The sequence below is a fragment of the Camelina sativa genome, chromosome 14 (assembly GCF_000633955.1).
Source record: "Camelina sativa cultivar DH55 chromosome 14, Cs, whole genome shotgun sequence".
Classification (NCBI taxonomy): domain Eukaryota; kingdom Viridiplantae; phylum Streptophyta; class Magnoliopsida; order Brassicales; family Brassicaceae; genus Camelina; species Camelina sativa.
In genome coordinates this window covers 24,083,449-24,098,334 of record NC_025698.1, presented here as the reverse complement: position 1 = coordinate 24,098,334, position 14,886 = coordinate 24,083,449, and the positions used below count along the sequence as shown (strand labels likewise).

Below are 14,886 nucleotides of genomic sequence, written 5' to 3'. Positions count from 1 at the left end.
ATCAATTATATAACTCGATTGCTAGTAATGTTTTTAAAATCAATAAGGATATCATCCGTGTTACGTCGCAAGATTTATTTATTTTTTTTTTTTTTTTACTATTTTATTGTGTTTTTTATGTTGTTTGTAATTTTTTTTAATTTGTTTTTGAACTTGTTGGTATGCAGACTATTTTTAATAATTAATTATATTTTAAGATAATAAGATTGAACATTTAAAAGTCTTGTAAAAATTGGAATTTAGTATTCTGATTTTACTCAAATTTTATTGTATACTTTATGCATTTTAATATTTATAAGGTAACCACTTGAATAATCCTCTTAGCAAAAACACAAGATTATGAATTTTTTTTCTTGTATCTTCTTTTAGTAAAAAATTATTTTACTTTAAGAAAACAACAAAAGACTTATTTTATTATTCTACACAATGTTTTAAGTCTGATCCATAAAAAAACTAAAATATCAGTCAACTAAGTTCCGTCGCAAATTACTTATTTTTACTTTTATTGTTAATATTGTAAATAACTGAACTAATATACATTTATCATTATAAAGATTTAATCTTAGCTTAATTTTACCTTATAAATATATAAATATATATATATATATATTATGTTGGTTTGAGTTATTTGTTTTGTATAGAGATTTTTGAAAAAAAAAATGATATTCTTTCCGTAAAAATCATATTGACAACGTAATAACTGGAAAAATGATTATATAAACAACCAAATAAGTTTAAAGACAAAATATATTATAACAAAAATGATTATGTTGTTCAAAGAAAATACCCTATCTCTCTTAAAAAATTACTTTTTACTTGAAATTTAACAGGATCCAGATTATGCTCAACAATTTTTTTAATTACCATATCTTTAGAAAACTTTTCTCATAGCTATAACTTTACTTAATGAACAGTAAATCGCACTCCAAAATTTGCATATGTTCTAGACAGCAAATAGAAGTTACCTTGATTAATACAACACACTTCTTTGTTTGGTCTTTGACAAATCATGAGGTCCATTAACACTTTTCATTAACAAAACACTTTAAGCCCAACTTCTGTTTAGTCCATATAAGGAAAAAAAACTGACATGTATTAATTGTTTTAATTTGATAGATTACTAATTTTTTTGAGGTGTAACACCAACTTTAATATGTCAGAATAAGAAAGCAAAACATTCTAATTTTATTGTATTGATAACATTATTGGTATATATACATTTATGGGAGTCAAAAATAAAATATGAATAAAATAATCGTCTAATGTTTAATCTCAAAATTTTGATTAGTTTCTTTTGTTGAATTGTGGTTGAGAAAAATGTAAAAAACAAACCTCAATAACTATATTAGAAAACAAAATCAACTTCGCTTTTGATGAAATAATTATCCAATTTTTATTAATTTTTAGATTTAATCACTAACGTTTGTAAATTTTATCAAATTAATCACATCGTTACATTATCTAACAGAAAATATACCGAAAGCACTTAAACGACGAGATTTTTTGTTTGAAAAATTCCAAATACTATCTTCTCGTAATAATTTATATATTATAATATGCTGATTTCAAATGTTGGCTATTATTTATAATATATGCAGAAAAATAAAGCAAAAAAAAACAAAACAAAAAAAAAATCTATAAAACCCACCCTAAAAACTCGATCACATTATGCCCCTTCAGAGAACTCTCACCCTCAACAACCATCAAAATATTTATCAGATCATTCTCTCCTCTCAAGTTTCTAAAAATTATCAAAGCATGAATATATGTAGAACAGAATCCTCAAACTGTGAAACCCTAAAGCGGAAAGAAGAAGTGAAAAAATTCGAGAAGAAGATTGAAATAGAAACAAGGAGAGGTCCATGGACTGTGGAAGAAGACATGAAGCTCATCAGTTACATTTCTCTTCATGGTGAAGGAAAATGGAACTTCCTCTCTCATTCGGCTGGTAATTTCTTAAGCATTTTGATTACTAGAATATGATACAATTAAGATGTAATTCTTTCTTCGTTCCATATCAATAAAATCATCGTAACTAATCGTCATATGTTCATAACAAATTGTCTCAATTGGTATCTCAAGCGTAGCTTCCCCGATAGATATTAGATTGTGTATATTAGTTTAAAATGGTTAAACTTTGCTATCGAACGACTCTTCATATGCTCTTCAAACAAGTACGTAGAAGTAGTCATTTTTTGTTCTTAAACATTTTACACTAAATCTATCCTTTTTTTTTATCAGAAAGTCATTTCGGATTTTATGAGTACACAATATCATCTAAAGCTTAATAGAGTTAATAATCTGATAACTAATTGAAATGAAAGGAGTAGATATAAAAAGTATTTTTCGTCTTATCGATGTTAATTCCTAATTTGTATCACATATTAATTACTTAATATGTAAATACATAAAAAGTCTTATGATTTTTTCGTAAATATGATAATACTTTTCTTATGGCTGTGACTTCTCCATGTCGGCAAAATATAATTTCCTCTGTAGAATTGGTAAAGTAACAAAGAACAAGTTGACATCTTCATAGTTCATTATTATCATTAGAAGTGTACTTTCGTATGAAACAGATTGGTCGGTCCAAATTTATTTATTTTTCCTTTGGAGTTCTTTTCAGTACTAGCCTTTTTGAGTGTGGAACTCAAACACCTTTCACGACCATCCAATACGATAAAGCCTCTCATTTAATTGTTATCTTTATTGAATTGAGAAATTGTAATAGTGACAATATAAAATTGACTAATACAAGTACGTACTATTTCACGTTTTATATATTTATTAGAATAGTTTACTATGGAGACATGCAGGACTGAACAGAACGGGAAAGAGTTGCCGACTGCGGTGGCTGAATTATCTCCGTCCGGATATCCGCCGTGGAGACATATCTTTCCAAGAACAATTCATTATACTTGAACTCCACTCTCGTTGGGGAAATCGGTATGAAACCATTATTTATATCGACATAGTTATAGTTAATACATCTTTTCATATTAAAAGAGGAGAGATGAGAAAGCAAATTTAAAACGTCTCTATGAAATACGCAATTTAATATTCAATTATTAGAGAATTGAAAAATCAAATTAATGCGTCTTTGACATTTCTTGGTTGAATTCTGATAGTATACTAAATTTGTATCATATTTGAAATTAAGATAAAAATATCAGACTCTTTTATCACGAAAAGGATTATATAAAATTAAATATGTATATTGAGTTATAATTATTATTTCTAAATAAATTTGGAGCATGGTGAATTATCTAATAACGATGAATTGATTGAGATTTCAGTAATTTGATATTCGTATATCTTTCCTTTTTCTTGAAGGTGGTCAAAGATTGCCCAACATCTACCGGGAAGAACTGATAACGAGATAAAGAATTATTGGAGAACACGTGTTCAAAAACATGCAAAACTTCTGAAATGTGATGTGAACAGCAAGCAATTCAAAGACATCATCAAACATTACTGGATGCCTCGTCTCGTCGAGAGGATCGCATCCACTCAAAATGTCGAATCTGTCCCTAACCAATACTCGCCTGAGAACTCGAGTGCGACCACTGCCGCCACGTCATATACGTCGTCTGAGTCCGTGAGATCGAGTTTCTACGGTGGTGATCAGATGGAATCTGGAACGAAGTTAGATTCAAATGGTGGTGATTGGTTCAACGATGGAGATGCGTTAGAGACATTGTGGAGTTTTGACGAACTCAACAACTGGCTCTTAGAGTAGCATTTCATGTGATGGATTGATTAAAGTTAATTATAAGACATAAATAGTTTTGTGATTATACGACATAGTTTGAAAAGTTTCGTCGTCTCAAAGAGCATTTAAGCTTCTTTTTGATTGCATACATTTCGAATACTAAGACCGAATAATTTCGTAGCGCAATATATAACTCTTTTAGAAATTTCAAGTTTGTAGGGCATTATATCTTCTTGCTGTTTGGCTAACCAATACGGCAATACTATATAGACTATAGTTTATTTCATTAATCAAACTTAATATTAACTTAGTTCGTACGTATAATCATTAATGGAATTTGAGCTGGGAACTTCTAATATTTTAAACTAAAAGAAAAGGACGTACGTGAATGATGTCTCTATTTCCTAATCATGATTAGAATATTTTTAATTATTATATATATAGTAGCATAATCCAACTCATGTAACACTTTGTCAAGATTATATACGTCCAGAAGGGATGAACCCAATTAAATTAGTCTAGTTGATTTTTAAAATAAATTTATTTCTCAGTGTATTTTTCCACTACGTCGAGTAAGGAATGTAGGATCACAGATTCACCAGAACCCTAGCTAGTTTTCAAATCAAAATATTATTTGATTCAATTGTTAGAATATAATCATACGGACAAACGCCCTACAGTCGAAACAATAAAATAATCAAAATATTGTCTTTTACAGAGTGGGAATAAAATGAATTGCCATGGCATTACAATTTTGTAAAACTGGAATACTACTGACCTTTCACACACGAATATATTGCCTTCTTGGGTTATAAAATCATTTGGTTTTGGCTTTGATAAATCATACGTTTATTGTTGGTTGTTTGAGAACAAATGAAAATAGTTATATATATATAGATGATAATAAATTAATAATGATAATTTAGTAGTTGTATGAGAAAATATATGAAAAGACGCGTGTGAACGTTAAACACGAACGAGTTGTTCCATTTGAAGTGGCAATGGCGGCTGTAATGGGAATCCAAAAGAAGGTGGCGCATGACAAGCAAGTCCACAAGTGGTCCTAAATTCGACACATGTGTGCTCCATATGTCACGTGTCCGATGTCCGGACCAATTTCTAGAATTTTGTTTAGAGTGGCTCCCAATCTCATATCTTCGATTTCGATTATTGGTTCCCTAACATTTATCTAGTTTTTGTTTGGATACATTGACTGAAGTGAAATTAGATTAGTTTGGATTATTGTTTTTTCTATATTTTAGACTCAAATTTCGAATGAGAGTGGAAATGATTAGATAATTTAAGTAGAACGAACATGAATATAATTAAGCTTATAATTTAAGTAGAACGGAAATGATTAGATAATTTTTCTTCCATAGATCTCTTGTTAACACGAAAAAAGCAGTATTTAAAAAAAAAATATGTAAGATATGGGATATGCAAGCGGTCATATCTTTTTGTTTACATTATATTGGAAGACGAGGTGATTAAAATTATTCTTGCTCTCCATAGAGTGGACAAGTGTTATCAACATATATAATGCTTACTCTTATGAAGATTTTTAGCTAATGAAAGTGCATTATATAAAAGATTCACCATACATGCTTTATTATATTTAGAAAAAGTGTCCCAATTCCAAATAGATTGACAGAGAGATGTGTTAGTGAATTATATATTCACTTTAAAATGATTTAATTACGCAAAAGATTATATCTTGATTTTAATTAATAAAATACCTTCATTATTCTTATAATTCAATGTAATGGAGTCATCTATTCCTACAAGAGAAGGTTTGAGCATGCTTGTTAGAGATGCATCTTCTTGATGGAAAAGGAGCCCTATTTTGGAAGCATCCCAATTAGTTGTTTGTGAGATGAATCATTTAACTTTTAAATAAAGAGTAATTAACGTGTTCTTCTTTTTATTACAAAGATAACCATTTTCTTATGTCATAATTATATGTGTCCTTTCTATTTTCTTATGTTCTTCTAGAGAGATTCCTTAGGGATAGTTAAAACAGTAGTACAGTATATGTTTATTGGATTCAATTAAATTATTGTAGATAGATAAAGCGACAACATTAAACATAAATAAAGTGATCACTCCATTATGGAGAACAATTTGATTTTGTATTCATAGTATAAACTTTTCTTCATCATAATCCCTCTTTTAGAGACATAATTGCATTATGGGGACCAAATATTGCATAATTAGCCTCAGAACATTAATAAATTAGTAACTATATAGCAGTGTTCAAGAAAGCGCTAGGCGGTATCTGGACGGTGATCCAAAGCTTAGCGTCTATAACGTTTAGTCGGAATTTAAACATTTTTAAGCGGTTTACACGTTTACAATATAAAACATTATATATATGTTATTATATAAGGTCGAATAAATAAATCATAAACTAAACTTAGAACAAATACATTTATTTAATTTAGATTAATAATATATAAACATTTATAAATATGTATATGAATATAATACTTAAAATTTTAAATATATACAGTTAAAAATAAAATATATATATTAAAATAATATTATATGATTTGAGGTGGTGTAAATGATTGTTTAGATGTTTACAGAGCGCCTAATGTCTAAACAACCGTCTAGACCGCTTTCTTAGACACTCCTATATAGTAGTACAAAATTAAAGTAACAACAACGAAAGTCTTTGCTTAGGAACTTGTCCTAATATAAAGTAGAACAGGTCACCAAAAGGGAACCCTACATGCACGAGTTAATGGGGTTTTAAACAAATGAATCAATTTATCTAATCTATAAAAGGCTAAAAAGGTTGAATTATATATTTAAAACTTTATAAAAAACTAAAAAAGTTAGACAAATGTCCAAAGCTTTATGTAAAATAAGAGTAGAGTCTATGCAAAGCAACTTCGAGAAGAAAAACCATTCGTGAGCATTGGTATTTTGAATTAGTCATCGGCATTCAGTTAAATCGGGTTATTCGGGTCGAGTTGTTCGGTTTAAAAAATATGTGGTTTTTTTAAAACTCATCAAATGGATCCGAAACGAAATTCGATTTAAGTCGGTTTGAAAGTCGGTTTTAAGGAATTAAATCTATTCTGAGAAAAAACAGATTTTTTATTTCGGTTAATTTAAACCGACATAAATCAAAATAGAAATTATGGGCTCAAATAACTTACATTTACAAACAAATAATGGACCTAATTAACATTTGGGCTTCTTTACTAACTCGATCCCGTCAAAAATTTAGGGTTTTTGACAAACAGAGACGACGGCTGTAACGAGGACCGACGATGGTTTTCGGCATTGCCTCTACTTTTGATAGATCTGATGGGGCCTTAACGTTAACGTTATAGAACTTGCCAACTTTCTCAATTACGTGGGCACCAAAAACCTCCAAATTCTATGACGGCTCTATTCTCGCTATTGTTGCTCTCTTCGAAGCCATCAGAGCTGTTAACATAACAAATCCCAAAACATTAAACCTACTTACAAGCATCAAAATTTGAAGATAATTAGTTATTAACGATAAAGAGGAAGAACTTACTAGTTACAGATCTGAAAAATGCAATTAGGAAATCTAAGTAGGAAGAACTTAGGACACCATCTCAATGAGAGAGATAATAAGAAGAAGATAAGAAATAAGAAGATGAAGAAAAATCTACGAAAAGGAGAAAATGGGCAAAGGAGAAAGAGAGGAGAGCTTCCTCTCATGAGAGAAGAAGAAACTAGAGAAAAAGAGTTTTAGGGTTTTTGCATTTTTATATGATGTCTACTTAAACCGAAAAAAACGATTGGTTTTGTTGTGCCAAACCGAAGAAACCGAAGACCGAAATCAATTTATAACTTAGCCGATCGGTTTAAAACAGTAAATCGATTAGCAACCAAAAACCAAATTTGTCAGTTTGTTCGGTTCAGTTTAAACGGTTTCTACCAATTTTCCACGACTAGTATTTTCACAAATTATTTTTGTTTTTATAAAATTAAATTAAGGCACGCTTACACAAGTCCCAACAATGTATATGAATATGCAATAAAATTAGATATATATATATATATATATATTTGTTATAAAACTTTTATATAATATATCTATATAAAATAATATTATTAGATTACAAAAATAGTAATAAAAAGAGACGAGAGAGTGAAGTAGCTTGCTTCTTCTTGTTGTGTTGTGTTATTTTACAATGACCAAAACAAACACATATATATATAGGTGACAATTACTTGAAGAGAAAGTAAAAGATTAAGAGATACATATCACTAATAGATATGCATCACTAGTAGATAAGTGTACACGTAAAATAGATAATCATTATTCAGTTTTTAACAATTCCTCTTTTTAACAATTCCTCTTGATTATTCATGATTACGTACTATTTCACTAAAAACTTTAGTATAGAAATCTATTGGCATAATAAAAACTATGACAAAGAAAAAAGAGTACAATAACATAATCTTCCTTTAGAGTATAATCTTTTTTTTATAGGTCTCGTAAATGATGTCTTCCAATATTATGAATATTTTTTTCTGAATGTTGAAGTCAGAAGTACCTTTGTAAATAGGTCTGTTGCGTTGTCGTTTGAGCAGATATGTTGGATATCAACTTACTTCTTTTTCTCGAGCTATTAAGTGTAAGAGAAAAATCTTGGAGGTATATGTTTAGTTTTGTCGCTCTCGATATAACCTTCTTTGATTTGGGCGACACATGCAGCATTGTCTTTGAATAATGTTATTGGCTCTTTATTGATGACTATTCCACTCGATTCTTGTACGTGGTTAGTCATTGATTTGAGCCATACACATTCTCTGGATGTTTCATGAAATGCAATTATTTCTGTTTAATTTGAGCAAGTGGCGACCAATGTCTATTTTTGTGAGCGCCACGAGATTGCAGTTCCTCCAACTATGAAAACATAACATGCATCTGCAAATCCAACATCCATAAAGTACATTTCACATTCATATATATATATATATATATATATATGTTGTCACAACATCCATAAAGTATATTTCTAAATTGTTAGAAGTCGTTAACCTCATTAAGTATCTGAATTTAATTGTATCCATGACCAGAGAATATGTTTTCTCAAAATGAATTCCAGACATTTGAGAATAACTTTGTGCAACAAGTCGGGCTTTAAATCAAAATTATATCATGTGATTTCATCTTTCTCATTTCTTTTTCGCACCAAAACCCACTTGCATTGAAGAAGCTTTACATCTTTAGATGTAGTAACAAGAGGTCCAAAAAAATACTTTTATTGAGGGAGACCAACTCAATTTGAATAGCATTTTTTTCATTTCTCCCAAACAGATCTATGCTGGCACTCCGATATGGACCTTGGATTTGGATTGTATTTTTCATGATCGATCTCTTTAGATACAAAAAAAATATATATATATATTTCAATGTCATCATTGATTTCATCTCTGTCCCATAATATTCTATCTTGTGTATAGTTTATAAAAATCTCATATTTTTTTGTATCATCTAGAGGACTTTTCTCTTTATTTGGTTCTTCTTGAACCTTTTCATTTTCATTTCCAATTTTTTTACCAGGATTTTTTTTAGGGCCTATTGGCCTCCCTGTTTCAGTTGAACCTTAGGTTAATTGGCTTTGCTTCTTTCGAATTCCACTCTAGGAATTTCAAATCTTGATGGTGTATTTGCAGTGGAGATATATGACTTTGTCATTTTTTTGTATCTATGAACGCATGTGGTAACTAATTTGCCACATTTTGTAAATGTACAATTTTCTGAACTTCCAGCTCATGTTGATTTGTAGGGAGTTCAAGATATATCAAAGATGGTGTACATCATGTAATATATTTTAGAACTTGTTTAATACCTCCCCCCTAAAGCTGAAAATTCATCTTCACTAATCATCCAAATGTGCCATAAACATATCACCAGCTTGCAGTTCAAGATACCAAATTATACTCGATGATGCATAACCAACGTATATACCCAATCTCCATTCAGGTCCCATTTTTGTTCTTTGCGGTGGAGCTATAAGAATAAACCGCACAACCAAAATACATAGATGAGGTAGGTTTGGCTCTTGGCCAGATGTTAATTGTAAAGGAGAATATTTATTATATGTGCTTGGTCATATCTGAACAAATGCCGCAACATGCAATATTGCATAACCATACATAAATTTGGAGATTTGTTCTCAATATTAATGGTCTAGCAGTGAATTGCAACTGTTTAATCAAAGATTCAATCATGTCATTTTGTGTATAAGCATTAGGAACGGGATGCTCAATATCAATTTTTATTGACATGCAATAGTCATTAAAAACTTGTGAAGTGAATTCACCATCGTTATCCAGTCTGACTTCCTTTATGGCATAATCAGGAAATTGAGCTTTCAACCTGATTATTTAGGCAATGAATTTTACGAAGATCGTATTTTGTGTTGTCAATAGACATGCATGTGAATATCTATTAGATGCGTCAATTCTTACCCTAAAATAATGAAACGTCTCACATGAAGGGTGGATAGGTCCACATATATCACCATGTATTCTCTCTAAGAACATTGGTGATTCATTCCTAACATTGGGTGGCGAAAGCCGAGTTATGAGTTTTTCTTGTAAACATGCTTTACATAAAAGCTCACCAGATTGAAAAATATTTTGGTTTTTTAGTGGATGACCATTTGAATTTTGCACAACTTTTCGCATCATGACTGAACCAGGATGTCGATATCTTTCATGCCAAATCTTAAATGCACTAGTAAACTCTAAGCTTACTATAACATAAGATGCAATCATATTTATTTATGTGCAATATAATCCAGAGGATAACATAGACAATTCTTTCAATATATATTTCCTCTCAGATGTGATGCAAAGATATTCATTGTCATTTTTATTCAGAGTCTCTATATGATATCAATTTCTATGGATATCTCTGAAACCTATAAAGTTTCTATGATACTTAAGAGAATATAATGCATCAATTTCAAATTTTGTTTCTCTTGGCATTGAGAAATTGGCTTTGCCAAAGCCTGCAGTGATCTTTACATTGCCACATATAGTGCGTACGCTTCAAGCGGAGTCCTTTATTTTAAAACAGGAGAAAAAAAATTATTTCTAAGTATTAAGTGGGTTGTAGCACTGTCTGCTAGACACATATCTCCACCCTCTATCTCAAAATTTGACATTTTCTGAAATAAAGCATTTATTAAGATATGCATTATTAAAATAACACCAAATCTTACAAAGGTTTATTATATATAACAAGAAAACCATTATTCAAAAAGACTTTTATGAAAAACATAAAGTACTCATAAAACTAATACAAGCATATCATGTCATATTGATTTTATTCGCATGATTTCTTGTTTTCATGATCAACGAGAAAATCTGTGATATCAATATGGGATTCATCATTTAGGCCATGGAAGGAAGGTCCAGCAGCTTTATCAGAGATGAGGTTGGCTTTAACATCCTTTTTTTTTTACTTTTGAGATACTTGATATAGATCGTGGTCAAATGTGTTAGTATACAACAGATTTGGAACTAATGACCTTTCATGCTGCATCTTTAACATGTACTCTCATATTGTTTCCTCAAAACGCTACCAACATCATTTACCTAAAGACTTTTGTCGGTTTTTCTTGCATTGAAGTTATTATAAGAGAGAACCCTTCATTTTCCTCGTCCACGACAGCGACCATGGCCTGACCGAGTCTGTGTCATCGTCCTTGCCAATTATTATGGCTGGATGTAGCAACATTCACTTTTGAAAGTGGAGCTGATCCAGTTGGACGAGTTTGATGATTTATCATCACGAGTTCATTATTTTGTTCAGCAACAAGAAGAACTTTAATTAATTCAGAATATCGACTATATCTTCTCTCTCGATATTGTTGCTGCAGGATTACATTTGTAGGATGAAAAGTTTAAAATGTTTTCTCGATCATATCATATCGAAAAAATTATCTTTGCAGATAATCATCCTAGAACTGATTCAGAACATAGGGGAATTGTATTCACGTACAGTTTTGTAATCATGGAACCGCAGATTTAGCTATTCATGTTTAGCTTTTGGTAGGATCAAATATTTTTGGTGATAAAACCTATCTTTGAGAGAGCTCTAGAGGTCTACGGGATTTTCACTTGTGATGTATTCATTTTTTAAACTATCGATGAGATGATGACACAAAAACGTCATGGTTTTCGCTTTTTCCTCTTTAAACTCTTTTTTTTTATGGATCAAAGGTTTTAAGAAACCCATTTCCTTTTAGATTCATTTTTATATCTAATGCTCATGTCAAATAATTATTTTCTGAGATATCAAAAGCAGCTATTTTAAACTTTGCCATGTTTAATATAATAACTCGAATTGATAAAAGATTGGGAACAGCTCTGGTTGATAATGTGTTATAAAACTATTATATAATATATATTTATATAAGATAATATTATTAGATTATGAAAATACTAAAGAGAGGAGACGAGAGAGTGAAGTAGATTTATTACTTCTTCTTGTTATGTTATTATTACAATTAGAATAGTACCAGCGCTACGCTGCGGGTTGTTTTTTGTATTTTTCTGTTATATATATTTTTATATTTATTTTTTTGTATGTTTGTAATTTTAAGTCCGTGTTAGCTCATACAATCTATAGAACTGTTTTTTTTTTTCTGGATTCCTGCAATTACTTTACCAGGAAGAAACTTACATAACTTCTTGAATATGGTTTCGATTGAATCTCCGTCAGCGGTTGTAGATTCTTGACAGCAAGACTTTTCCAAAGACACATTATTTGTGATCTGAGTCCTTCTGGCTTGACGAGAATCTGTCTCATAGAACATGAACTCGGATGTGCATCTTTTTGCTTATTTCTCTTCCTTATTCTTTTTTTTTTGCTTCTCTCCTCCACTACTGGTACTAGTAAGTAAATAGAAGCCAAAATTTGATTAGTTAACACCATTAAAAATTTTAAAAATTTTAAGACAACAAAAATCATGTCATAGATAGAGGTCACATTTCTACAACTTTTGCTTCTCCTGACAAACCAAATCGAATTAAGTCTAATGTAAAACAAGTCACTCTCTAAATAGTTAACAAAAATTTACTATGTTTTTTTTTTAATCATTCACCGGTATTTGGTTTATTTATCTTCATCATCATCTTTATTCTCTCTGGTGTTGGGCCGCCTCAACTCATTTCTTTTAATGAAACGTTTTGGTTGACTATATCTATCCTCTTTTCTCGAGAAATACAATAACACAAATACTTGTTCATGACTGTTCTTTATTCAGCAACTCTCATGGCCTCTTCTCGAGTTTTTCTTGAGTCAATGTGGATTTTACCCAGCAGGCGCCTGGAATCCATGGACACTCAGGGAGATTTCAAAGAAGAAAACATACATTCTTATGTTATTTATTGTGGAAGTTAGTAGGCCAAGTTGAGGAACCCATACCTTTGAATTGTTATTTCACTTTTTACTGAGGATTGATCCCATACTTGTGGAGTTCACACTTCCACTACTAAAATCAGATCCAATAAAAAACCATAATTTTCTCACTTCCAATTTACAAGACCTACAAATTGAGCTACAAAACCCTACTCTTGCAAAACCCCAATTCGAAACGAAACACAAAAACAACATAACCAAGGAAGATGAGGAATAAATCTGAATAATAAACAAAAAAAATTTGATGAAGAAAGTAAAGTAGATAAACAAATAAACAATTAACCTTGAAGAACTTGAGAGATGAAATGGAAGATATGTTCATGAATCTAGAAGTCATTGTAAGAGATAAAGAAACCCAAAGAAGTAAAACTCATATTCGTCTTCGTCTTCGTCTTCGTCAGCGACTTTAGAGCAGATGGGAGAAAGAAGAAGAAGATATCGCATTTTTTTTTTTTGGGGTTTGGGATGTTTACACAAACAAAACTCTAAACTTAATTTTCTTCCTTTGTGAGTTGGATAAAAAAATCGTTAAAAGTGTTTCTGCCTTGCTTCTGTTTGTTTTGGTAATTTCCTAGGATTGATCGTGTATTCGGGTTTACGAGTAGATGTTTTCAATTGAAGTCGGTAAGTTCTCAATACTTAGTTGTTTCGTTACATTAGTTTTTGAGATTTGTAATCTTTGTAAGTTGTCTGAGATTGTTTAATGTTTTGTGGCTACACAACTTCACGTGGCAGGAATCTTTTAGTTATAGGGTAAGTGAGAAAAGTGCCATGATTGAATTCAAGAAACAGAAGAAGATGGTAAATTTAATGTGGAGACCTATCTCCACTCAATCCTCTTCAATTATTGCAGGGTAGCATCTTTTACTTAGGCTGTTTAATTGTTTGGTTTTGTTCAGATTTAAAAACATTCCATCTTACATTGCATTCTCATGATGAGACAGAAACTGGAAATGATGTCCGAGAATGAGCTCAGTGTAGCAAATCAAGTGATGTTTCTGAAGAAATTATTGACGGAGGAAGGTATTGGTGTATGGGCCGACAGTCCATGTTGGGCTTTCTCTATGTCGGTTATTATAAACCCTAATATTGTTGTGAACCCTAAGACCTAGTGTTATATAAACCTTTATATCATTGATTAAGGAGACAACACAATAATAAATACTTTTCCCCAAAACCCTTCTTCTAGTTCCTACAGAAGGAGTGAGAGAGCCTCAGTTGTATCCGCTGGAAAGCATTCAGTTTCTCTTAAGGTCCTTTTTTTTTATATGTTACTTGAAGTTTCTTGTAGCCTCTTGTTTCAATTACTTTAACTGACTTTTGTGATTGGTTTTAGGTTGGGGCTTCTTTGATTAAGTTCATTAGAGGAAAAGAGTAAGATTTCTAGTCTCGGCGTATCAAGAGCAGCGTCGGACGTCAGATTCGCTATATATTCAAACAAATGTGTCACATTCATTTAGTATTTAGACCCATTAAATGTTACAAATAACGAAAATATTTAGATTTATTTTAACTACGCCTCTACGAACCGTAGGCAATAGCAGATCCAACACCAGCGAAAACAAAGAGCAAAGTGGAGATAATCTCAGCGAGGTACGCTCTTAGAGAAGCCAAGCTGAAGGAATTATGCAATTCCAGCCATTGTTGCAGAAGAAAGAAGAAAATGCTATAAGCTTTTTTTGGTTAGTGAAGGAGATGATAAGACATGTTGCATGCCCTTCTCTTTATATAGGAGACTCTTCATATA

General features: G+C 30.9%; 1 protein-coding gene across 1 annotated transcript; it reads left to right on the top strand.

Moving 5' to 3' along the window:
• LOC104742306 (myb-related protein 340) lies at positions 1,629 to 3,917 on the top strand. Its single transcript, XM_010463299.2, has 3 exons — positions 1,629 to 1,948; positions 2,817 to 2,946; positions 3,334 to 3,917. The coding sequence occupies exons 1-3, from the start codon at positions 1,669 to 1,671 to the stop codon at positions 3,737 to 3,739; spliced, it is 816 nt and encodes a 271-aa protein (XP_010461601.1). The 5' UTR covers positions 1,629 to 1,668; the 3' UTR covers positions 3,740 to 3,917.

Coding starts and splice junctions, on each gene's coding strand:
- LOC104742306 (XM_010463299.2), top strand. CDS start 1,669: ATGCCCCTTCAGAGAACTCTCACCCTCAACAACCATCAAAATATTTAT. Junction 1,949..2,816: donor CTTCCTCTCTCATTCGGCTG/GTAATTTCTTAA, acceptor GGAGACATGCAG/GACTGAACAGAACGGGAAAG. Junction 2,947..3,333: donor CACTCTCGTTGGGGAAATCG/GTATGAAACCAT, acceptor TTTTTCTTGAAG/GTGGTCAAAGATTGCCCAAC.